Source organism: Vespa mandarinia, chromosome 11 (genome assembly GCF_050613455.1).
Source record: "Vespa mandarinia isolate Hongniang chromosome 11, ASM5061345v1, whole genome shotgun sequence".
In the NCBI taxonomy this organism is placed as follows: domain Eukaryota; kingdom Metazoa; phylum Arthropoda; class Insecta; order Hymenoptera; family Vespidae; genus Vespa; species Vespa mandarinia.
The window spans coordinates 2,322,501-2,347,500 of record NC_140820.1 but is presented as its reverse complement, the minus strand read 5'-3'; the positions used below and the strand labels follow the sequence as shown (position 1 = coordinate 2,347,500).

Sequence of the window (25,000 nt, the reverse complement as noted above, 5' to 3'; positions counted from 1 at the left end):
AGAAAAAGCCCCTACCCTACTACGCCAGCGATATGTACTTACTCGTAACTACAGCGACGATAATGCCACTCGAGGAATGCACCCAAAGAGAACCGACGAAGCGTCAGTATTTCAAAAGCCGCTTCTGACCGAAATGCATTGCGTGGAATCGCGTTCTCGTTTCTTCCCTCCTCCTCTCCCTTCCCAGTTTCTACCTTCCCTTTACTAACCACCCTCTCATACCTACCGACATATCATCCCACCACCGAAACTACAACCGTCTGCCTACCACCCTCTTCCTTCTCACTACTACTCCTCCTCTTTTTCATTCCTACTTCACGTCTTCTAGCCATTTTTGGTCCCGTCCCCTTTCTCTTTTCCTATTCCCTCATCTTCTGTATTCTCCACCTTGTTCTCTTTCTCTCTTTCTCTCATTCTCTCTAACGTCAAACCCCTACTCTTACTCTACTCTTTCAAAGAGAAAATGTATCTAGGTATTTCTACGTTCAACCGGAGCAACAAGAAAAATGAATAATATTCGTGAATAGCTTAAGGAATATATATAGTTGTGTATATGTGTATATATATATATATCGTCGAATGGGTTCTTTGATATTACCTACTGGAAAACTGTTATCGCGAGCTGTTAAAAAATACAAAAAAAAAAATATATATATATATATATAAAGAGAAAAGAAAAGAAAAGAATAGAAAAGGAAAAAGAAAGAAAGAATTCCTTGATTTTATAACTATAGTACAAAGGATTATATCCTCATTGGAGTTTTAAATTTCTCGAGGATTTCAATATGCTTGAATAATCCAAGATCAGTTAATACTTAAAACATATATATATATATATATATATATATATATATATATATATATTTCATTTATATTGAGAAAAAGAGAGAGAGAGAGAGAAAGAGAAGTAGAGACATAGAAAATCTCAATTATCTCAGAGGAAAATTTTTTTTCCTTCGTAATTGTTATTTTTTAACATTCTACATGTAAAACTTGATACTTAAACCACATTGCGCCAGTAAAAAATCTTAGTAGTCGACTAAGAAAAGCTCCCGGACATAGAAAAAGTATAATGTTTCTGTTTGTATCCACGCTATGTAACAAGAGAATGTACATATCTCTAAGTGTAGTAGAGAAGATAAAAAAAAAAAAAAGAAAAAAGGAAAAAAAAGAAACGAAAAACAAAAAGAAAGAAAATATATAGTTACGAGTGGATATACAAGCTCTCGTAGTAATACGCACTTTAATACTTTCGTTTGCAAACTTATATAGATGTTATTTCACGATTGTAAAAACTGTCTCCGAGAGAGAATGAAAAATTGTCTAATATTAAAATTCAACTCGACCGATGAATCCCAGACGAATTCGAATGAAAATGGAGAAAAAGAAAAAAAAGAAAAGAGAGTGACAAAAAAGAACGAAAAAGGAAAAATAGAAAAAGGGAAAAAGGAAAGAAAGAAGATATGTCGAGAAAATTGAAAAATTATAATTGACTACTGATTAGTTTTGTGGAACACTAGCAACACATTTACGTCAATGAAATGCGAACACCAATGTGAAATAACTGGGCTCACTTATGTTAGTTCAGTATAAGATCGAGTATCAAACGTTAACCTTAAACAGCAACCTCATCCAACCTAAACTTCCATTCCTTCCCTATTAATACTACCGCCCTACATACACGCTAAACGATAATCTTCTTCCTCTCTTCCTCTTTCTCTTCTTCCTCCTCTTCTTCTTCTTCTTCTTCTTCTTCTTCTTCTTCTTCTTCTTCTTCTTCCAACATGGAGAACTAGATCTTATATCCAATCAGTGAGCGGCCCCTTCACCTTCTCGGAATTCTCCAACGAGCCGGAAAACGTCTAGTTTGTCGACATAATCTTATCGCTAAATGAGTCGACGGTCGCGGATTATTAGGTCTCGCGATTAACGTACTACCCACCCACCACCCATTACTCGCCACCCATCTTACACCCCATCCAACATCCTCTACCTATCCAATTCCAACACCACCCAATTTTCGTCGCTTCTATGACCCAAACCCAAATTTTTAACTCTGTACATTTACACGTCATCCATATGCTATATATAAAAAAGTATATACATAAATATATATTCGAGATGAACAAAACAATAATAATACAATAATACAATTTACTTTTATTCTCAATCAATTTGGTGATTTAAATCGTTCGACCTTTCGAACGATCGTTCGAATTTAATGTCAATCTTTAGTATCGAATTCTTTCATTAAGAAAAATGAGAAGAAGAGAAAAATAAAGAATGATGAGAAAAATCCATCAACGAACGAAATTCTTGTAGGATAACTCTTGTAGCGTACAATGATAAACTACGATGTTCAACAGTAATTGTCCCGACAGAAAAGGCTGACAGTGAACGACTACAATACTTCCAATTCAAATGCAAACTTTGCAACTAGAAATAGCATGATCTTTCTCTCTCTCTCTCTGTCTCTCTCTTTCTCTCTCTTTCTCTCTCTCTCTCTCTCGAAATGGCTTCAATAACATTGTATCGAACGTTTCCACTGAACTATTTTATTTTTACGTTCTTTCACATGCGAATTAGACTATTCAAACTCTAATACCATTGTTCCAAGATTTATAGTTTATAAACTCCCGAAATTGATCGAAGTTCAATTAATTGATTTGCAAATGAAAAGTACATTGCTAATGAGTCGATGAAAGATAAATTTACAAAATAAAAAGAAAATTAAAAGGTGAGAGAGAGTGAGAGAGAAGTAAGATTTAAAAGATCTAGAATAGTGCAAGTTACGTAAACCGTTTCGACAGGGAGCAATGGTACCAGGATCATTTCGAGAGGGAGCAAATTTTCTCTCGCTACGAACGCTCGTTATGATAAGATATGAGAAACGCGGCACATTTTACCAGCATTGTTACCTCTTCTCTCCCACTTTTTCTTATCGTATCGCTCTTTCTCTCTCTCTCTCTCTCTCTCTCTCTCTCTCTTTTTTTACAACTCGATCTTCCATACCCAACATTTTACTAAACGTTCCTTGTTCTAAAAAAAAGACAAGAAAAACTACCACAAAAGATATCTATACTCTTAACCAACGCACACACACAAACACAAACACATACACATACACACACACACATACACACATATATACAAATATACCAACGAATTCTCTCTTTCCTACCTAATCTCAATATTTGCTAACGTTTATTCTTCTTTCGAAGTTCATATCACGTTCTAACTTGATCCGAAAACTCTTTCGTACTGATTGTAAATTTTTTATCTCTCTTCAATTATGAAACAAATAAACATGTACATAAATACATATATACGTATATACTTTATATAACTATAAATGTTATCACATAAATTGAGCAACCTTATCGATCTAATATCGTATGCAAAACTAACTCAAAACTAAACGTCTAACTCTCTAACGTTTCCCTTCGTTGGATTAAATGAACGATAAAAAAAAAAAAAAAAGAAAAAAAAATAAAGAAAGAAAAGTAAGAAAGAAAACCCACTGGAAAAATTCTAATTTGATTTCCATGATGTTGCAAGTCTCTATATCGTTCTCTTACTCTTACCGCATCATCCTTCTGGATAGTTTCGAGTGAAATTCTTTAAGAGGAAGCACTTTTCAACCCAATTCGTCCACCTCGACTCTCAGCATTGCCCACCCCCTAAACCCTATAGACCCATCCCACATACCCAGTCCCAATGTCCCCAGTTCCCAGTTCCCAGTCCCCAGTCCTCAATCGTACTATCCTAAAGAAAATCCGTCCTTGTATCGCCGAAGGAGACAACCATGAACTAGCTAAGAAGAAAACTTCGAATGGGCCAGGGATATATAAAGGGAGCCAGAAGAATACGAACGATAAAGCGTTTCTGATATCTTATCACGGTAATGGCCGCCGTAGGCTGTCTCTTCTCTCTCTCTCTATCTATCTCTCTCTCTCTCTCTCTCTGTCTCTCTCTCTCTGTCTGTCTCTCTCTCTCGCTCTTTCTCACTCTTTCTCTCTCACTCTTTCTTTTTCTCTTCCTCCCTCTCTCACATGTACAAATACAAATATAAACACAATACAGACATACACACACACACATATATATATTTTATATCTATGCATCTATCTACGCGTAGCATACCACGCGAAATTCTGCCCTGTCACAAGCCAGCCGGCCGCAGCCGAACGTTAACGTATTCGCTCTACTTCCTGCAAATGGCAAACCGGCAGCTGCATGACGCGTCGAACGTATCGTTAAATGTACGATGGGACACGATTTCGCATCGCTCACCGATTTCAGCTGGATATCACTGGCAGGCTGGATAGCTGGTTGGCTGGCTAGCTAGCTAGCTAGGTACATCGCTAGGTAGATAGGTAGGTAGGGAGGTAGGTAGGTAGGTAGGTAGGTAGATAGATAGGTAGCTGGCTAGCTAGCTAGCTAGCTGGCTAACTCGTTTGTACGTTCGTTCACATCGCTCTTCGGGTTTATGATAGGGATTTCGTGACGCCATCAAAATGGCGTCGAATGCACTCACCGACTAGAAAGGGAGAGAAAGGGAAAAAAAGACAGAGAGAGAGAGAGAGAGAGAGAGAGAGAGAAATAAAAAAAAAAATAAAAACGAAAACGTAAAAAGTTATCGGGAATACTGGCGAGAAATAACGGATATGATAATATGATAGATTGTAGGAACGACGACATTAATAAGTGAACATACTGACTTTGATTATTATCGTTGGTGGTGAAATAAAGACGAAATTTTTTTTTTTCTTTTTCTATCTATATGAAATCCATTCAAGTCAAATATGTTAAACATCATCCTCTTGATAATTAATTACTGATAACTTCATGTGTTTCCATGATCTATAAGAGGACAAAAAAGAAAGAGGGAGAGAGAGAGAGAGAGAGAGAGAGAAAGAGTGGAAGATAAAAAAGAATTGTTGGATAAATTTCTAATTTATTCCTGTGACATGAAAGAAGCTTCATGTGTTCAAAAGCCTTTATATACATATATATATATATATATATATATATATATATATATATATATATAAGCCTTTATATATATATATATAAATGCTTTTAAACACATATAACATTAGTAAAACATCACTGTAATATAAATTAGGTCGTTAAAGTAAACAGAGTATATAGAGATCGTTCGATGGTTGAACAAATAGACGTTTTAATAATTAAATAAGAGCCATAAGATATATATATATATATATATATAAGATAAACGTTTGGCAGGTAAGAAGAACCAGAAGCTTTCGTTGAAGGTAATAACAAAGCTGAAGATAGACGGACGATATCCCTTAATGATACAATAGGATAATAGAGCGATTCGTTGCACGATAAACAACGTACTACCACGCCAAGTTTTTGCAAGTACATGATTAAAAAAAGCAATCTCTCTCTCTCTCTCTCTCTCTCTCTCTCTCTCTCTCTCTTTCACTCTCTCTCTCGGTCATATATATTCCTGGGAGAAAATAAAAATATACCCACCCACCTACCTACCTACCTACCTACCTACCTATCCACCCTACCACCTATCTACCTACGTGCGCTCGCATTGGTATGCGCGCGTATCTGTGTATATGCGTGCTTGTGTATATGTATTTGTGTTTGTATAAGTTCGTAGGTGTGATATAAATGCTATGCATAGATAATGTGGCCGTAGAAGAAATCGATAACCTTCTTCGTTCGAGCGAGAATTCTCACGGGGGGAAAAATGCTGTAACGATACGAACGAATTCGACGAGAAATTGCATAAAATCCGTTTAAAGTGTAAAACGTGTATACACGAATACGACATCGTCTATGTTACTTATATACATATGTTTATGTATATGTATCGTTATCGTATAGGAAGCACCTTTCCTTTGTCAAATTTTCTCAATTAGTTTAATGAACATTGAACAAAGGCAACTCTACGTTATACGTACGTACGTACGAGATAGTCTATCAGATTAATTTTTTCAAACATAATTTTCTATTTTTCACTTTTTTTCGCTTTCTCTCTCTCTCTCTCTCTCTCTATCCCTCTCTCTCTCTCTATCCCTCTCTCTCTCTCTTCTTTTCTTTTTTTCAAGACTCATTATATAAAGCAATTATATAATACAATAGTTGTTAAATGTCATAATAAATTTATACAATAATGAAATACTAATTTTTCATTGGATTATTTATATAAATAACGAAGAAAATGGAAAAATTGGGTCAACATTTTTTCTCTCCTTTTTTTTTTCTCTTTTTTCTTCTTTTTTTTTTTTTCTTTTTTTTTTTTCATAGGCAAATCTGTTATTAAATCTAAACGTTGAAGCAACGGATGAGCGCGCTTACGCACACACGTACACGCACACGCTCGCTGCTCATATACGATATAACGTATATTCGATATTAATTAAAAAGAAAAAAAAAAAAAAAAAAAAGAAAGAAAAAGAAAGAAGAAGGAAAAGAAGAAGGAAAATAAAGGAGAAGAAGCGGGAAAAAAAATTAACGAAAGATTTTCTCGACAAGAATTGGTTTAAGAAAAAAAAGAAAAAAAAAAAAAAAAAAAAAAAAGAAAAGAAAAACACCCATGAAAAGAAGAGAAATGAAATAAAGAAGGAAAAAAGGAAAAAACTGTGGACCAAAAGAAGAAATTCGACATTTGACTTCTCTCAATGTCTTTACACTCGGGAAAACAGAATTTTTTTCGCTCGACAAAAAGCTCATTGTCGAAAACGTTAACGCGTTCGCGAACGCGTTAACGTTTCACAGATATTTCGCTACCTCGTACCGTAACGATAAATTCTCCATTTTTTTTTTCCTTTCTTTCTTTTTCTTTTTTTTATTTCCCTTCTATTCTTTTTTCTTTTTTTTTCTTTTTTTTCTTCTTTCTCTTTTTATTTTTTATTTTTTGTCAGAATACGTTGTTCTCCGGGGAATACATTTATCATTTCGTTTAAAAATTTCACCGCGTACCGGGGAAAAAAAGTTTTCACTCCATGGCGATATCTATGACGAAGTTTCGAACGTATGTGTGTACATTGAAATTTGTAACTTTGCATGAAAAGCTCTTCATATGCGTGTGCGTATATACGTGTGTGTATGTACGTATGTGTGCGCGTGTGCAGGCGCGCACAGCGCATATGTGTGTGTATACATATATTGGTGGAAGAGGAAGAAAAAGAAAAAGGATACGAGAAAGAGAAAGAGAAAAAGAGAGAGAGAGAGAGAGAGAGAGAAATAAAAAAAAAAAAGAACTATTACAAATTTTATCAAGCGCAGACACATACACGTACACGTACACGTACATACACATGGACATTTTATTATGTATCCTCTCAATATTATTATGTCACAATATTCATGTGACTTTAATAAAGATTTGTCTTATGATAAATTTGGTGTCAATTAAATTATATCGATCGAGTCGATGGAAATTATCTTTTTTTCATTATTTTTCTTATCGTCATACGTGAAAATAATCGTAATACTTTTTTCAAATGATTAATAAATTTTATCGAATGATACGTTAAACGCATAAACGCTAATAACAACATACATATGTATACGCTCGTATATGTGCCTGGCGTGTATATACGTATGTTTGGTTTGTCTATGTGTGTTTTAATATATATATATATATAATATATACGTAGAATCATTGGTCTCATCCTGTAATCGCGTACTCGATAGAACGAAAGTGACATGTGCGGTATTTCGATGACGATCGCATTTGTTCTCATCGTTTTCACCACAGATAGAATGATACCTTTTAACGCGATTAGCGTATATTCTCTATATATTTTATTAATTCGTTCAGGGATGAGAACGTAATGGTAGTAGTATTACTTTATAAACGCTGTATTCAGAAATAATAAATATTATTAAAATAATTGTTAATGTGTATATTTATACATTATCGAACGTAAACGCTCGGATATTCCATTAAATATATAGAGATATCTACATATTTTATGGAAATATCCATAAATATTTAAGATAAAATAATTTTATATGTTTGCAAGTTCACATACAATGGCAATTATTTTCAATAATATAACCTATTGCATTGTAAATTATTGAATAATTATAATAATAATAATAATAATAATAATAATAATAATAATAATGATAATAATAATGATGATAATAAAAAAAGAAGAAAAAAGAAAAAAGAAAAAAAAAAGAAGAGAAAGAGGAAAGAAATAATGGAAGGAAAAAGAATAAAATGTATATCGCATGTTATTCCATCGATACGGAGAATAATCGGGTATCTTAATTAAACCAAAAATGTATAAATATTTGTATCGAAATTAAATAAATATCTGTAGAATATTTTAATGATAATAAATAACGATAATAAATGTATTTCTCCGTATTGATTATAAACGTTTCTACGAGTAATATTAGAAATTGCAAAGAAACGTATTGACTAAACGTAAAAAATTTCTCGGTGTGATTTGTGTGGTTAAGAGAACACGTGTGTGTACAAACGCGTTCCAGGAAATAACCTGCAATGCCTTCGGAGGCATTAAATGATGAAAAGATGAAATGATGAAAAGAAAGATGAAAAGAACGTTCGGCCATCTTAAACGGCCCTTCTATATGCTCTCACGTCGCTGCTTTTGCGCTTTTCCTCGATCACGAAAAGCTGCTTCCGACCGCGAAATCGAAACTCGTACACGCTTACGCGAAAATGTGGTAGCAGAAATTAACGAGCACCTCTGATATCGACAGGATGTACGTAGGTAATACTTAAAAAGCAATTTACCTTCTTAAGTAAGATCGCAGACGATTTTTCATTTTTTATTTCTATTTTTTTTCTACTCCTCTAATTTATTGCACCAAATTTTCTTTCTCCTTTTTCGTTCTCCTTTTTTCTTTTGGTTTTGTTTCACTAAACACACATTTTTATTTCAAAATAAATTTATTAATCGCTTAAATTTCAACAAATATATTAGAACATATATATATATATATATTTATATTCTTTGATATATCAGATTTCAATAAATTCTATAGATATATTTATGACGCATGTTTATTTGAAAAGAAGAAAAAAAAAATATTAATCGATAGTTCGAATTTTTTGTATAATATATGAATCATCGTTCAATTACGTACTAAGAGTGCACTTAACATTCTTTTGATTCTTAGATCTTGATCCATCCGATTTTACGACATTATATTTTTTATCTCTGTTATTTCATTAAAGTCTAACACGTGACAGAAATTATCTAATCGTATTTTGAAATCAAAATTATCGAAAAAATATCGCAAAGTATCTTTTGAGAAAGAATTTCTCGTTTTTTTTTTTCGATAGATACATTAACAATGATCATGCGCATAAATACATAAATGGAATTACTTTTTTTGTTTAGTACTTGCATAGAAATAAATAAATAAATAAATAAATAAATAAATAAAATATATATATATATATATATTTCACATCATAAACTGATTTTTCTTAATTCTCATTATTTTTCAAAATAATCAGACGTACTTTTGTTATTGAGACCCTCATATTAACGATAATATCTTTAACAATTTATGATTCAAATTAAATAATATGATATTTTAAGAAGAAAATAAAAAATTGACAAATATGTGATTGATTTTTTAATTGTATTGTAAAAACAACAAAAAACAAAAAGAAAAGAAAAGAAAATGAAAAAAGATATCAATCTTTAATGAACACTTTCACATCGAAAAGGTAAATTTTCGCTTTACATTGATCTCGTGTTACGATTTACTCGTAGAGGTAACATGTTTCACGTCTCATTGAACCCTTCACCATTGTTTCACGTTGCATGCAGTTTCGTTTCCATTTCTTTCGTGGTCTCTGCTCCGGGTTAAATATCGGAATAGAACCAGATAGAAAGAGAGATAACAGAGAATCCTCAGAACGATACTATTCGACGGCGTTGCGGTTTACCATGAGCATCCCATTTTCGATCATCTACCTTCGACAGAAAAGTTCAATTATCTCTAAAAGAACAAAAATTGACTGATACACGTAATTAATCTGAAATTGAATTAGAAAATCAATTCATATTATTTCAATTAATTACGTTCGATTTTATTAAATATTTATTCAAATATATGCAATTACAATTATTATTATTATTATTATTATTACTATTATTACTATTATTATTATTATTATTATTATCATTATTATTATTATTGTTTTTATTATTGTTACTGTTCCTTACTATTATTATTATTATTATTATTATTATTATTAAGGAGAGAGAAAGAGGGAAAATATTAGTATCTTTTGATTGTTATTATGGTAGCAGTATTAGATAAACAGTGTAACAGAGAAAGAGAAAGAGAAAGAGAGAGAGAGAGAGAGAGAAGGATCGTTTATCGGTGTTTTATTGAAATGCATTAAAGGTACATTCACGTGTGGTCTGTATATCGAGATTCGCGAGCGCGTTTACCGGACTTCGAAATGGATCATTAATCACAGAAACCATGGGCAGACGGTAATGGATGGTTATGGACCGATTTGGAGCTAGGCTCGATTGATCGGGAATACGTAATCATGATCAGGCTAATTCTTCTAGTAGCAACTACCTACCCACCTACCTACCTATCTTTCGAATCCCAGTATCGTGTTGCGCGTTCATCATTTTGAAAGTCCTTAAAACCGGATTTCAAATCTTGTAAATATAGAACATTCATTTATCTCTCTCTCTCACTCTCTCTCTCTCTCCCCCTCTCTCTCTCTCTCTCTTTCTCTCGCTGGATATATTTTAACGCTAATTCGAGACGATCGATGATCGATCGAAACGAAAAAAAAAAAAGAAAAAACAAATATTTATCGTGTTATGAAAATTCGATCGATGAAAAAAAAAAGAATAATGTCGATTACAAAAATATATTCTTTTAGAGAGGACAGATTATCAGTCGTTTAATAAACGAAGAGAACTGAAAAGTCGATGACTGTTCCAATTAAATTATTAAAAATTAACATGTCTCTCGATTTCGATCCGAAGTATTATTGTTTCGGACTTGAAGGGAGGAAGAGTGATTTCGATATATATATATATATATATATATATATATATACTTATCTATTTTTTGAAAATGTGTATCCTAATATAATCAGAGATTCGTCGAATGAGAAATTCGTATTAGCCATAGTCAAACGAAATACTAGCGACACGTTCTCTTCCAATGGAAGGCGTAACCTCCAGGGAGGAGTGTGCCAAGCTGATGGTGGAAGCTTTAAAAAGAGCTTAATCGACTTAAGAACAAAACTACCACGTCGGGACGTCCCTTTTTCTTGGCAGTGAAGTCGGAGGACCGGTCAACCTTCGATAGTTCGTATACTCTGTTCTACGTGCTAGTATATACTACGTGTGTCGCCTAGAGAAACACGAAAAGACCTACTCGTAATCGAGTCTCCGTCCAATTAGGCCAACATAGCACCCTCGTGACCCTTTCTCCTTCCTCTATATTTATCTGTCTGTCTCTTTCTCTTCCTTCTTCTCTCTCTCTCTCTCTCTCTCTCTCTCTCTCTCTCTCTCTCTGTCCGTCTGATTCTCTCTTTCTCTCTCACTATTCTGCTGCCCCGAAGGCACTCGTCCTTTTATACTTTATTTTCTCTCCTCCTTGAATTCGCAAATGCTCTTGATGTCGGATTTTACGTTGATTTTACCACTATGAAAATTATCCACATTATCTAATCTTTCTTCGTCGTTCATCATTTCAAACGTTTCGAGATATGAATTTTCACGAATAACAATGATTATTATTCATATTTTAATATTATTCGTTTATCATCAAGCATACATTAGTCCGTCCATCTTTTATAATATAAAAGATTTCAAAAGATAGAGGATATTATTTTGTATCCGAAGGATGAACGAACAAGAAAGAAAGAAAAAAGAAAAAAAAAAAGAAAAAAGAAAAGAAAAGAAAGGAAGAAGAAAAAGAAAAAAAAAAAAAAAAAAGAATGAAAAAAACAGAATGAAAGAATAAACCAATTAAGGGAGACGAGATGGACAGACAATATCTCACGAACGATCACGAGAATCGTAACAATTTATGTCGACGAAACACTCTCTTCCATTGTACTGAGATGATTGTGGACGATGTCGGGACGCGTACTTAGGACGATTAAAAAATTATGGTAATTGTCTGTAGCGGCTGGAAGGCCGGAACGTAATATTTTATAGGACAATAAGTCTCTCGTGAAATTCCTTCCTACGAACTCGACATTTTCTAAAAGAGAGAGATAGAGAAAAAGAGAAATAGATAGAGAAAGGTAGAAGGAGAAAGAGACAGAAAGATAGAGAGAAAGAGAGAAAGAGGATAGATAGAGAAAATATGATAGAAAGTATGAGAAAGATAGTATGAGAAAGAGAGAGAGAGAGAGAGAGAAAACGTTTCCGACCGTTTGCGTATTATTACCTCGAGAATTTCTCTCAACGAGCACCAACGAATCGAGCTCATTTTTACCTTTAGTTTTACAACGCGCTAAGCTTCGACTCTTCCTCTCTCTCTCTCTCTCTCTCTCTCTCTCTCTCTCTGTCTGTCTGTCTGTCTCTCTCTTTTTCCTTCTTTTCAACCATCGCGATACTTTCAAAAGGGACATTTCGCGAACTACCAACGAAACGACGCGAGTTTAAGATGATGGTTATCGTCTTTTTCCAGTCGGTTGTCCTACGCTCTCATGAGAGGCCCTACTACCGTTGGAAAACATGAAGACCGATCGTCCGACGATGATTCTCAGCTTCTGCGTTCTCCTATTACTGCTAAGATCCGACGTCTGTTCCCTGATAATACGTAAGTGTTCATTTCTATCGATCTTTTAACAACGACGATAATTTCTTTCGTATAATCATGAATTATATATTGTTCGTTAGATAGAGAGAAAATGATTGTATGCGTATATGTATGTATGTGTGTGTGTGTGTGTGTGTGTGTATGTGTGTGTGTGTGTGTCTATGTACGCTCTTTAAATTAAAATTTTCAAAAGATTCAATTAGACAAATAATCGGTGAAATAAAAATTTATCAATATCTATCATATGATACTCTTTTAATCATCAAATCGTAATAATATTAATTATCACGATATTTATAATTAATTATTTTAAATGATAAACGAGTGAATGTAATAATTTTGAATTGTACACGGTCATTCATATCCATGGCTCGTAGAGAAACTGTAATAAGAAGTAACGAGCGATTTGGTTAGAAAGAAATGCGCCTTCCGATCATGAAAATCTCAACTGGGAACGAATAGAAATGGATAAAGAAAGAGAACGAAACGGCAATAAGGGGTTGGGCAAAAGTCGAAACGATATTTTTCTTTCGAGCAAATTTGCCGCTGTTGCAACTACGAAGAACTCATTCTCTCGGAAGGAAGGAAGATCTGAAGGTTTCTCTCCTTTCCTTTACTACTCCTTTTCCGTTTTTTCTCTTTTTTCTTTTACATTTTCTACCTTTCTCTTTTCTCAGCTTTCTGTTCTATTCTCCATTCCATTCTCTTTCTCTTTCTCTATCACCCTCTCCTCTTTTCTCCTCTTGGCAGTACCAGCCCGTCAAATTTTTCATCGAGACCAAGTGATCTCCGAGTTTTTATTTTCCTCAGGCCGGCTTCGCGATGGGGGTAGGGTGGGGGAGGGAGGAGAGGGAGGGAGGGAGGGAGGGAGGAGAGATTCCCATCAGTCCAGAAGTAATGACTCGCTATTCTCCAGCCGCCCGGGGGATCAATTATTTTGAATCTAATGCGACAGGATAAATTGCATCCCACGGAAGGCTCCTTAGCCTCCCTATCTACCCATCCACCCACTTACCCACCCACCCAACCAACCGACCAACCAACCAACCAACCCACACATTCACCCACTCACCTACCAACCCAATCTAACCCCATCGTCCTTGTTACTTTCCACCTTTTGCACCCACTCCAAGCCTCATCCAACCGTCCGCCAACTATTCCCATTCATCCTCTTTCCTCCCCTCTCAGTCGCTCGCTGCTAGCTACTCTTCCTTGCTTTATCTTGCCCTTTTCCTATTCCTTTCGAAACTCCCTCGTATTCCACGAGGATATGTCGGTAAACGAGGAAGACGATTTTGAGGTTAGGAACACGATTCTTTATCGAAAAGAAACTCCCCGCCATCCCTATACCGTTCCCTCGCCCACCAACCTTCCCACCAACATCTATATTCCACCCCGCCTATTTCGGGCCCCTTCAACCCCATCCACCGCCCGACGGCTGAACACGTTTAACTCAAACGAATGAACACGCGATCGAGTTAGATTCGACGTTTTTTTTCTTTTCCTTTCTTTTCTTTTCTTTTCTTTTCTTTTCTTCCTTTCTTTTTTTTTTTTTTTTTTTTTTTTTACCTTTAAACCCAATTTTCTCATGAACGCGCGAAAGAAAAATAGTAGTGGATATTTCGAGTGGACAGGTTCCATTTCATTTCTTTCCTTTTTTTTTTTTTGTATTTTGTAGATTTTTCATTCTTCTTCTTCTTCTTCCTTACTTTTTTTCTTTCCTTTTTTTCTGTTTCTTTTTCCTTTTTTTATTCTTCACTCTTATCTTCCTTTTTTTGCTTTTTCTTTTATTTTCCTTCCTTACGAAGAGCAAGAGGACATTATTTTTTTTTTTTTTTTTTTTTTTTTTTTTTTAAGTACAATCCGATCCAACGAGTGATATTTTCTTTGTGTGTGTGTGTGTGTGTGTGTGTTAAAACGTGATAATTTAGAAATATAAAAATAAAGAGGATCAACGTTAAATACGAAACGTCTATTTAAAAATCTTATTACTCATTAAATGCTTATTATAAAGAGCAAAATAAAGAGAGAGAGAGAGAGAGAGAGAGAGAGAAAAGAAATGGATTAAAGAATATGCATCGTTAGAAAAATAATGGAAAGTACTGCTATCTACTTACTATTAGTCTCAAAGGAGTAACTGTGTATGAGAGAAAGAAAGACAATGATAGAGAAAAAAAAGAGAGATAAAGAGAGAGAGAGAGTGAGAGAGAGAGAGAGAGAGAGTGAAAAAGAAAGAGAAAAAAGAAGTTTGAAAAACAAAACTAGGTGGTAAGCTGAACGCTGTCGCGTCATTCTCGTAACCTTTTGCATGCGCCAAGAGCTTTTCTAACTCTTAAACTTTCGTCTTCCTCGTTATAGTAAATGGTCTGTCTTTGTGGTTGAACAAACAGTTACACAAAGATAAACGAAGGCAACGGAGAGTACTCGAGCAGTCGTCTCGAGATGGTTTCAAGGACCTGGAATCCGCCGGCCCTTGTCCACTCTCCTTCGTCCCTTTTGCTCTTAAACTGAGTAGAGCTCGATGCTTCAGGCAGTTCCATCGCGATCCTCCGATCTCATCAACGTTCCATCCCTTGTGGAATCTCATTTGAAAAAAGTGAATAAAATATGATGGGTCTTTTGTTACTTAAAGCTTATTTTAACGTCCATGAATCGTATAACTCGTTAGATATTTCATAAAAAAAAAAATCAAATTTATCGAAGTTCGTTTGTGTTCGAGGATAAGAGAGGATGGGGGAAGGGAGACAGGGAGGTGATAGTGTGGTAAGGGTAAACATATTTGTCGCTGTCGATTTTGTTAGCGCTATTACTTTTTCTATCTTCACGCGACAAATCAATATTCCGTGTAGACAAAAGTTTCATATTTGGCCAATATCTTTTTCTAAATTTATAGTTGTATAATTTGAGAGGAGAAAAAAAAAATATATATATATATAAGGTATGAAAAGAAATTATCCCAAAAATTTTGAAAAAAATAGTAATCGATTTTTAATATCACTCGACAACTTTTGACCCATCCTATAGTATATCGACGAGCGATGCAATACTTGAATTCTTTTCGTGATATATTTTTCTAATAAATTTTATAAACACATACACACACACACACACATACACACATACACATAAAAAGAGAGAGACAAAGACACACGAATACGCACGATAATAAAAAGAAAACTTCGATAATAATGTACGAAGAAGATCGTAAAGTATTGGCTAAAGTGAATTTGGTACATATCTTTTAGATCGTCTAATTCCTTCTAATAAAACGTCTATATCCTCGTTTATATAAATTCTTGAAAAGTACCATTATCTCACGAGGATATATTGAGATAGGTCACTTGGGTCTTACGTTAAAGAAGAACAATCGAAACTCTGAATGCTACTACATGTGAAATTCTCATTAAAGAGGAAAACTTGATTAGAAATCTGATAGATGGTGTATCTCCTTTCAAAGGCTTTTGATTCAATCTATATATATTTGTTCTATGTACATACATACATACATACATATATATATATATATCACATAATTATATTGTAATTCTAAACACTAATACACGATCGGGGTTCATTATTAAAATGATAATTTCATGATAAATCTAAGATTAATGTATAATATTCAAAATCTTGATAGTACATTTTTCGAGGTAAACCTTTTTATGACGCACCGTGTAATCATCGAATATTGCGCCCTCGTTTATATAGCTAAGAGGCAAGACGTCGTCGTGGCGATATCAAGCGAATAGCTTTTGCTACCCTGCATTATATACATATATACATACGCCGCACGCGATGTCGCGTCCGTATATTAGCGTATCAATGTCTAGCAGGATCGATCATAACGCAGGACTATCTTCCTTTCGCGATCGACGGTGGAAGGCGAACGATTAACTATCCACCACACCGGCAATCCTCTCCCGATAACATTTATCATTTTTTTTTATTCTTTTATTTCTTTGTTTTCTCTCTCTCTCAGTCTCTCTCTTTCTCTCTCTCTCTCTCACACACACATACACATACACTGCTTTTTTCTCTCTTTGTTTTTTAAAACAGGAAACGCCAGAGAATGAAAGAACATAAATATCCATTGTTGTTGAGAAAAGAGAGAAGAAGAGTCCAGGAAGGACGGCCGAAGTGAATGAGGGGTAGGAAGGGACTGAGGGAGAGAGAGTAGAAAAATGGAAGAAAAAAGGAAGTGGCACAAAACTTCAAATTGGATTCAAGTATCAACGAATTCTATCTCAGATCAAGGGATCTTTGATTCTTATCTCGCTAAAATCTCGCTAAGATATAATAATGATTATGCGCGCGCTGATCCATTGTCTTGTCAGTCAACCCCCCTTTGTTCTCTTTCTTTACCAGTTTCCCTTTCTCATCTTTTCATCCTCTTCAACCGCATCCTTCTTACTTTTCTTGCTTTCTCTCTCTCTTTCTCTCTCTCTCTCTCTCTCTGTCTCTCTCTTTCTATCTTTCTATTCCCATGGCCTGGAAAGAAGATTTATATACATACATACATACATACATAGACGTACATATATTTTATATATATACATATATATATTCTTCAAGTATGATAGAAGAGTGTAAAAGGAGAAACGAGCTTCGCGAGAGAAGACCGCTGAAAACCATCTTCCGGATAACCGTATTATCCGCTGGCATTGTCTACGGCCAGCCAATTCGAAGTAATGAGACACAGTCGGTTGCGGAGAACAATCGACCTTCCTAGCGTGGCAGAAGCCGCGACGTGCCTTCCTACCTTCTACCCTAGACTCCAACCAACCAACCAACCAACCAACCAACCCACCCCCCTATCTCCCACCCAACCCATACCAACCTCATCGTCTCATCTTCTCTCTGTTCGCGCCAACTTTCTCTCTCTCTCTCTCTCTCTCTCTTTCTCTCTTTCTCTCTTTTTCTTTCTCCTCCTCTTCCTTCTTCTTCTTCTGTTCTTCCTTTTCATCCCTTATCCCTATCTTATCCCAGACAGTAGTACTGCATCCGCTTTCGTCAGTCCCTTCACTTTATAAGGAGCACGTCAATCCTAAGGAGCATCCTGCACCTTTCTTACACCCTTCCTTCATCTTCTTCTCCCACCTCTTCCTTCCCTTTTTCTTCTTTTTTCTTCTCTTCTCCTACTTTATCCCTTTTTCTTCTTCTTCTTATTCTTCTTCTTCAAACCATAGTCACGGAATATTCGTATTCTCCGTCGTCTTGAAACGTAGAACATCGTACTACCTTTCTCTACGTGTCCTCGCTATTATTACTCGCACGAGATACGAATACAAATACCACTTTCAAAAGTACAATCGAAATATTTTTATTTTAAATTATCTTGACTACAAAAGTTATACCCTCGATAATACAAATCTTAAATGTAACTTCGATTATCCATTGAAATTATCATTACAACCATATATATTCATTTTAAACGAAGTTTAAACGAAGTAATATACGAAGTCACACTTTTATAAATTTAATAATGCTATTTGATAACGAACGTCAAATAGGACAAACAGTTTTTTAATAATACGCCTTAAGGGGCATGGTATCAAGAAGGAAACAAAAAAAAAAGAAAAAAAAAAAAAGAGAGAGAAAAGAAAAGAAAAAATGAGGAAGGGGAAAAAAAAAAAAAAGAGAGAGAGAGAGACTAACCGAGTAAGCTTGAAAATATTCCTGTTTACTATTACCTCTATGACGAGTTCCCAGGCCTATACCATGAAAACTCGTTAAAAAGCTCTATTCGGTTCATTTGCACTCTTTTACTGATGGGGGACAGAGAGAGGGATGTGGCAGGGCGAGGGGGAAGGGGGAGGAGGGAGGGGGGAGTTAGAGAGGAAAAGTACCGTTATACAGCATATACTGAAGTTTCTTAACGCTCCTCCTACTCGTACACGCAACTACGAACAAATAGCTTGGAGCTTTTATTGGAATATTACTTTCGACCGTTCTATCCCCTACCTAATCTCCGCCCCATCCCCCGCCTCTCTCTCTCGCTCTCTCTCTCTCTCTCTCTCTCTCTCTTGCGCGTTCTCTTTCTCTCTCTTTCTCACTCGTTTGATCTGAAAACTACAAGTAGAGATTTATTGTACTACCCAGTAACTACCCTTTTTACCTGTAAAGGGATCGCTCGAAATTCTCGCGGTCTCTCTTGAGTCCACGCTAGTTCTTTTTTCTCCGTCCTCTTTCGAATTTTTTTTTTTCATTTTCTTTTTCTTTTTCTTTTTCTTTTTCTTTCTTTCCTTCCTTCCTTCCTTCTTCTTCCTCCTTCCTAACCTCTCATCCCTTTCTTTCTTTCTTTACTTTCTTCCTATCATCCTTTCTTCCTTGATACCTTCAACGCTCGATACATATATCCAGTTGGACGTTATTCATAGCGTACTTCGATATTTCCACTTTTATCTACGTCAGATACGTCTTTTATTCCTCGGGCCCAGTATGCATACTAAATCAGACGCTTACGAAGACCGGTGAATGTTCTAAAGGGGGATGAGACTTTTTCGGTGAATCTCTCTCTCTCTCTCACTCTCTCACTCTCTCACTCTCTTCTTCTCTTTCCCTCTTTTTCTATTCAAACTCCTCGACATGATTTAATACCTTATTTGAAATTCTCCTGGCGTTTTGTATTCGATACTTTTACGTGTCACCCAATGGATACATACATACGTAAATGATACCAGATCGTTTCGTTCTAGTTGACATTAATACCAATAAATCTCACTAACAAATATACATAATGAACTTCAAATGATGGCCAATATCTAAAACTGATTCATAACTATAAATATATTCTTTGTCGTATAAACAAATTGATATCCAGATATATGAATCTATTTATAAATCTCATCGAAATGTCATCGATAAAATTGCTAGATGATGATTTTGTTAAAAATGAAAATTTACGATTGGAAAATAGCTATTCCACCTTTTTTTTCCCCTCATCCTATCTCTTTCTCTCTCCCTCTTTTTCCCCTTTCTTTTTCCTCTTTCTTTTTCTCTCCCCTTTTGACTTTTTAACTCTCTTCTCCTTTCTCTCTCTCTCTCTCTCTTTCTTTCTTTCTTGTTCTTCTCGCGTGTATTTTGCACAAGTTCACGATTTATGAACATGCGGAACGGCAAACACGTAATTCCCACCTCGTCCTCTACACGAATACCGCAATTTCTTTCGCCATTTTTTACTTAAAAATCGAACTTACAACTGACTTCGATAGATCGAAAAATATATTATTTAAATCGAATAAAAATATACATAAATATGTATATAAATCAAACTGAATAATAATAATAATAATAATAATAATAATAATAATAATAATAATAATAATAATAATAATGATAATAATAATAATAATAATAATAATAATAATAATAATAATGATAATAATTTTATGAATCAAAACGGGATTAATAAAAATGTGATCGATCAGTTTTGAAATATAATTAAGATCTAAAATCAAATGCATGGATTAATTAAACGATAATGTGGATAATTAAAAATTTGATTTCAAAAAATCAGAAAATAAGGAAAGAAGAACACGATGACGGTACGGCTACATTTCTAACTTAAGAAAATACAATATAACGCTTCTAGTTAATCCCATTTGAATTCGTTACGTCCTAAAACCGAGAACACGCAAGTGTGCTATAATTTACGAGTGTTATGGGTTATACTGGCGCTTAACATATACTCCTTTTCCAATATGTATGTATATATATGCACGGATAAATATTTATTAACCATTAATATTTATTAATCGTATACATTATACTTAATCCTATATCGTAAATAAATAGAGAATCGGTAATCGCAAGTATATAAAGAAATAAAAGCGAATGGGTTCAAAAATTGTCGCAAAAACAGAAGGATGGATGTTAATCGTTCGTCTCAATGAAAAAAGAAAAGAAAAAAAAAAAAGAAAGAAAGAAAGAAAGAAAGAAAAAAAAGGAAGACAGAAAAAACACTGGCTAGCTACAAAACACTGACGCGGGGTCATCGATTTTTGAAATACCACTTACAGGTAAAAAGGCCGTTTCCAATGTTGAAGAGGCGTTAGAATAGTCAAATCGTTAACGCACCGTACGAAAAGCCGGATTGAAAAGTTTCTTCTCACAGGTTGTCCGGCACTTTACGACAATCGGCTTTGTATGTTTCAGTATTTCTCTAACATGCACAGGTAATTCTTGTTTTTAGAACATTGCAATTCCAATACTTAAGCCTCCTCTATCTTTCTCTCTCTTTTTGTCAGTTTATCTGTCTATCTCTCTCTCTCAGTCTCTCTCTCTCTCTCTGTCTCTTTCTTTCTCTCTTTCTTTCTTCATCGTATGGAATGAGGATGGAGCTTTAAATCGTAGCTAGTATTCGATCGCACCTAGAAAAGGTCCTGCTAACTGCAAACTCCGCCATTTTGTTGAAACTTCGTCAGGTTGTTGAAAACTCGAGATAGTCGAGAGAGTCAAGAGAGATATCGACGATCTCTCTTTCGATCCTTTTTCGATCTCTCTCTCTCTCTCTCTCTCTCTCTCTCTCTTTCTCTCTCTATCTCTCTCTCTCTTTCTCTCTTTATCTCTTTCTTTCTCTTTCTTTCTCTCTTTCTCTCTATCATCCAACGACTCTTTTTCCGTTCTCTTCGAAAGCGATGGGAACGCGTCAGGTGTTCAGACTATAATCCCTCAGACATCGGATGGTACCGATGGGGATAGCCCATGGCTCGTTGCAGCCAAGCCAATGGCGCAGGAACGTCCCCCAAACTCTACTTTCATCTCTTTTTCTCACTCACTTACTCCATTTCTCTCTTGCTCTCTCTTTCTCTCTTTCTCTCTCTCTCTCTTTCCCTCTCCCTTTTTCTTTCTCATTTTATCTGTCTATCTATCTATCTATCTATTTATCTGCTTACCTCTCTATTTTACTCTCTTTCTCTCTCTCTCTCTCTCTCTCTCTCTTATTTTCATCTAGTCTTCCTCTTTTGATTATCTTCCTTCAGTTTTTTTTCTTTCATCATTCTCAAAAATTTTCTAACAGAGAAATTTCTTATTCCAAATTACGCTCGCACAGTTACATAATATTTTATTTCAAAGGGAAAACAACGATCCATCAATTTTTTTCACTAACTACCAAAACATTCGTAAAGTCCAGTAACAGTGAAATTACTCCCAACGATAAATTCATTTCAATTTGTTTCTCTTTTTGTTTTTTATTTTCTCTTCTTTCTCTCTCTCTCTATCTCTCTCTCTCTCTCTCTTTTCTTATTGTTTCTTCTTTTTTTATCCCCATTTTTTTTCCCTTGCTTACACACGTGAAATCGCCAAAAGTTTTAATGGCACTTCCCTCTCTCTCTCTCTCTCTCTTTCTCTCTCTCTCTCTCTCTCTCTCTCTCTCTCTCTGTGGCCCACTCTTTCTCTCTTTCGAACGCGCGTGCGCATTCACGCATCGAAATACAAAAAAGAAAAAAGTCAATCTCGCGCATATGCACATACGGAAGTATATATCTCTGTATGTATCTATGTATGTATGTATGTATGTATGTATGTATGTATGTATGTATGTATGTATGTATAAAATACTTACGTACGTGCATAGACCCGAAACGAATGTTTCGCTGACGCTTGAAACGACGATGTAAGCGCTACGAAAAAGAAGTTTAACGAGGTACGAAAGAACAGAGAATTTCGCCGAGGATATTAGCAAAGTTTTTAAGAAAATTCTACCCTGAGTAACGTCTCTTCGATATAAAATACGTATCCGCAGATACACAGACATACACACGCATACAATTCATAATTATATATACGAAAAGAATGAGAAAGAAAAAAAAATGAAAAGAGAGAGAGAGAGAGAGAGAGAGAGAGAGAAAGTGATAAAAGGATAGATATACGTACAAGTAGTAAAGGACGTGCAACGACAGACAGATGACAAGTAGAAACAGTCAGATGACAACGGACAGTCAGGCGCAGACAGGCTCCAAGTAGAAAGAGACGTACTAGAAAGACAGATTGGTGGAAATAGAAAAAAAAGAAAAAAAACAAAGAAACGGACGTACGGATAAATAAGATAGAAACAGATAGTAGGTAGAATAGAGTGAGATAGAGAGACGGATAAAGAGCAACTGCATCATCTGTCTTTCTCATCAAAGAGACTTGAACTTACCACCCCATCTTCTAACTTGGTGCCTACTTTTCTCCCTCTCTCTCTCTCTCTCTTTCTCTCTCTCTCCCTCTCTCTTATTTCCACTCATTCTCTATGTTTTTCTGACCGAACGCGAGTCGCGTGCCATTCGCTCTTAAAGTCTCTCTCGTGCTTTCGAACGTCGCATCGTTAAGCGACTAGTAGAAATCCAAACGCTATAACTACATCGTTCTTATGCGAAGCATTTGTGTAGAACAACATCAAACGATCTCTCTCTCTCTCTTTCTCTTTCTCTCTGTCTCTCTTACTTTTTCTTTCTCTCTTTCTTTCTTACTTTCTCTTTCTTTCCTTACTCTCCCCAACCCCAACCATAGCTCTCCCCACCTCCCGTTTTCTTTTTATCGCACACCCTGTTACCCCCTTCCGTCACTCCTCTCCCCTCACTCCTGTCCTCCGTTCTCCTTCTAAATGAAAGAAGAGAGAAATAGTGGTGGTCGAAGGAATGGCAAGAACATTTACGTAGCGTAAAGCATAAATTCCCTATCTAATATTCGTTCGTTTAATAGGAATTTGCATTTGTTAATCGGTCACGTCGCGAAGCTTATCATCGGGTTCTATTGAAAGGAGAAAAAGAAAAAAAGAAGAAGAAGAAGAAGAAGAAGAAAAAAAAATAGCGAGAAAAGGATAAAAAGAAAAGAAAGAAGATAGAAAAATGAAATCAAAAAAAAAGGAGCAATAAAAAAAGACCTACTCGCGATATATGTCCGGAATATTAAAAGTAAATCGCCTGACCGTATGACTACCCTCGATCGTAAGCTCTACTCGAATACTTCTTTCATTTTACTTCCTTACACTTTTCTTCATCGACGATGAACTTCTAGGAATCAACTTTGTTCTTATCGGGACACGAGCGAAGTAAAATACTTTTTCCTTTTCTTTCCTTTCCTATTTATTTTCTTTCTTTCTTTTTTAATACAATGAAACAACCGTAAGATAAAACTCCGACGATAAACAATAAACCGTTCCCATAATTGTCTGTTTTTCTTTTTTTCTTTCTTTTTTTTTTTTTTAAGAAAAAGAAAAAGAAAAAAAAAAGAAAAAGAAAAAAGTAATATATAAATCAGACAAAATAATTTTCGTTGATAAAGAACAACAATGTTGAGGATATCGAATCGAACGTTTCTTTTATTTATTTCACGAAAAGAAATACCCTCTGTTCTAAATAAATTTAATAAAATAAACAGAAAAGTAACGTAGAAAATGTTCTATCCTATGTTTTGCATGAAACGAACTGTTCGTTCGTTGCCGATCAAGACGACGAAACGAAAGAAAAACAAAAATGAAAAAAAAAAAGAAAAAGAAAAAAAAATTGAAGAAAAAGAAACAAACAAAAAATCAGGGGAATAAAAGAACATATCGATAAATATTCCATCTCTTTATGCAAATGAATTTAGTCGTCGTCGTCGTCGTCGTCGTCGTCGTCGTCGTCGTCGTCATCGTCGTCGTCGTCGTCATAGTTTCAACGAATCAACACGCGAGTCCAAGTAAAAGAGTCTTTGATTCGTGTTTGCATGGCCATTAAAAAGATTTCAAAAGTCCTCCCCTTTCCCCCTCCTCGTCCCTCCCTATCGCCCCTAAGGTAGAACGAAATCGTTCAAGTGAAAGAGATTTTCGGGACGGCCGTGATATATAATATTATAGTTTCATTGTCTATATCAGAAAGTTTAATGGAAAAATTACTGGACGAACGACGATAAATGCAAAAGCAAATTGAAACATGAATGAGATAGCTGAAAGACGACTAATAAGTAACAACGATTGAATAATAAAGCCAACAACGGAGCTTTGCCGTCTACGGACCTTCGGGCGATTTGCCACTTATCTCGGAACTTAACGAATGACTAAATGCAATGTCGTCCCGCTGTTATAATTGTTGTTTACATTCGCAAATTCTAACAAATGTAGATTTCGAGTCTATCCAAAGGGGAAATACAATCAACCATGGCATTCTCATCGTGAAGTCCTCGTAAGCCTCATGAACGAAAAACCATTCTATTCCTTTTTGCACAAACGTATGTCCAGACA

At 35.2% G+C, this 25,000-nt stretch overlaps 1 protein-coding gene across 2 annotated transcripts in view; it reads left to right on the top strand.

Annotated features, from left to right (window-relative positions):
- Nucleotides 1-25,000, top strand: part of LOC118441180 (discoidin domain-containing receptor 2) — a 66,176-nt gene that overhangs the window by 21,809 nt on the left and 19,367 nt on the right. The window contains exon 2 of one of the 2 annotated variants that reach the window (XM_035865223.2): nucleotides 12,661-12,792. The exons of the other annotated variant lie outside the window; for it this stretch is intronic. Coding sequence (XP_035721116.2) covers nucleotides 12,708-12,792 — 85 coding nt within the window. The 5' untranslated portion in view covers nucleotides 12,661-12,707. The remainder of the gene's footprint in view (nucleotides 1-12,660; nucleotides 12,793-25,000) is intronic. 2 annotated transcript variants of the gene reach the window in all.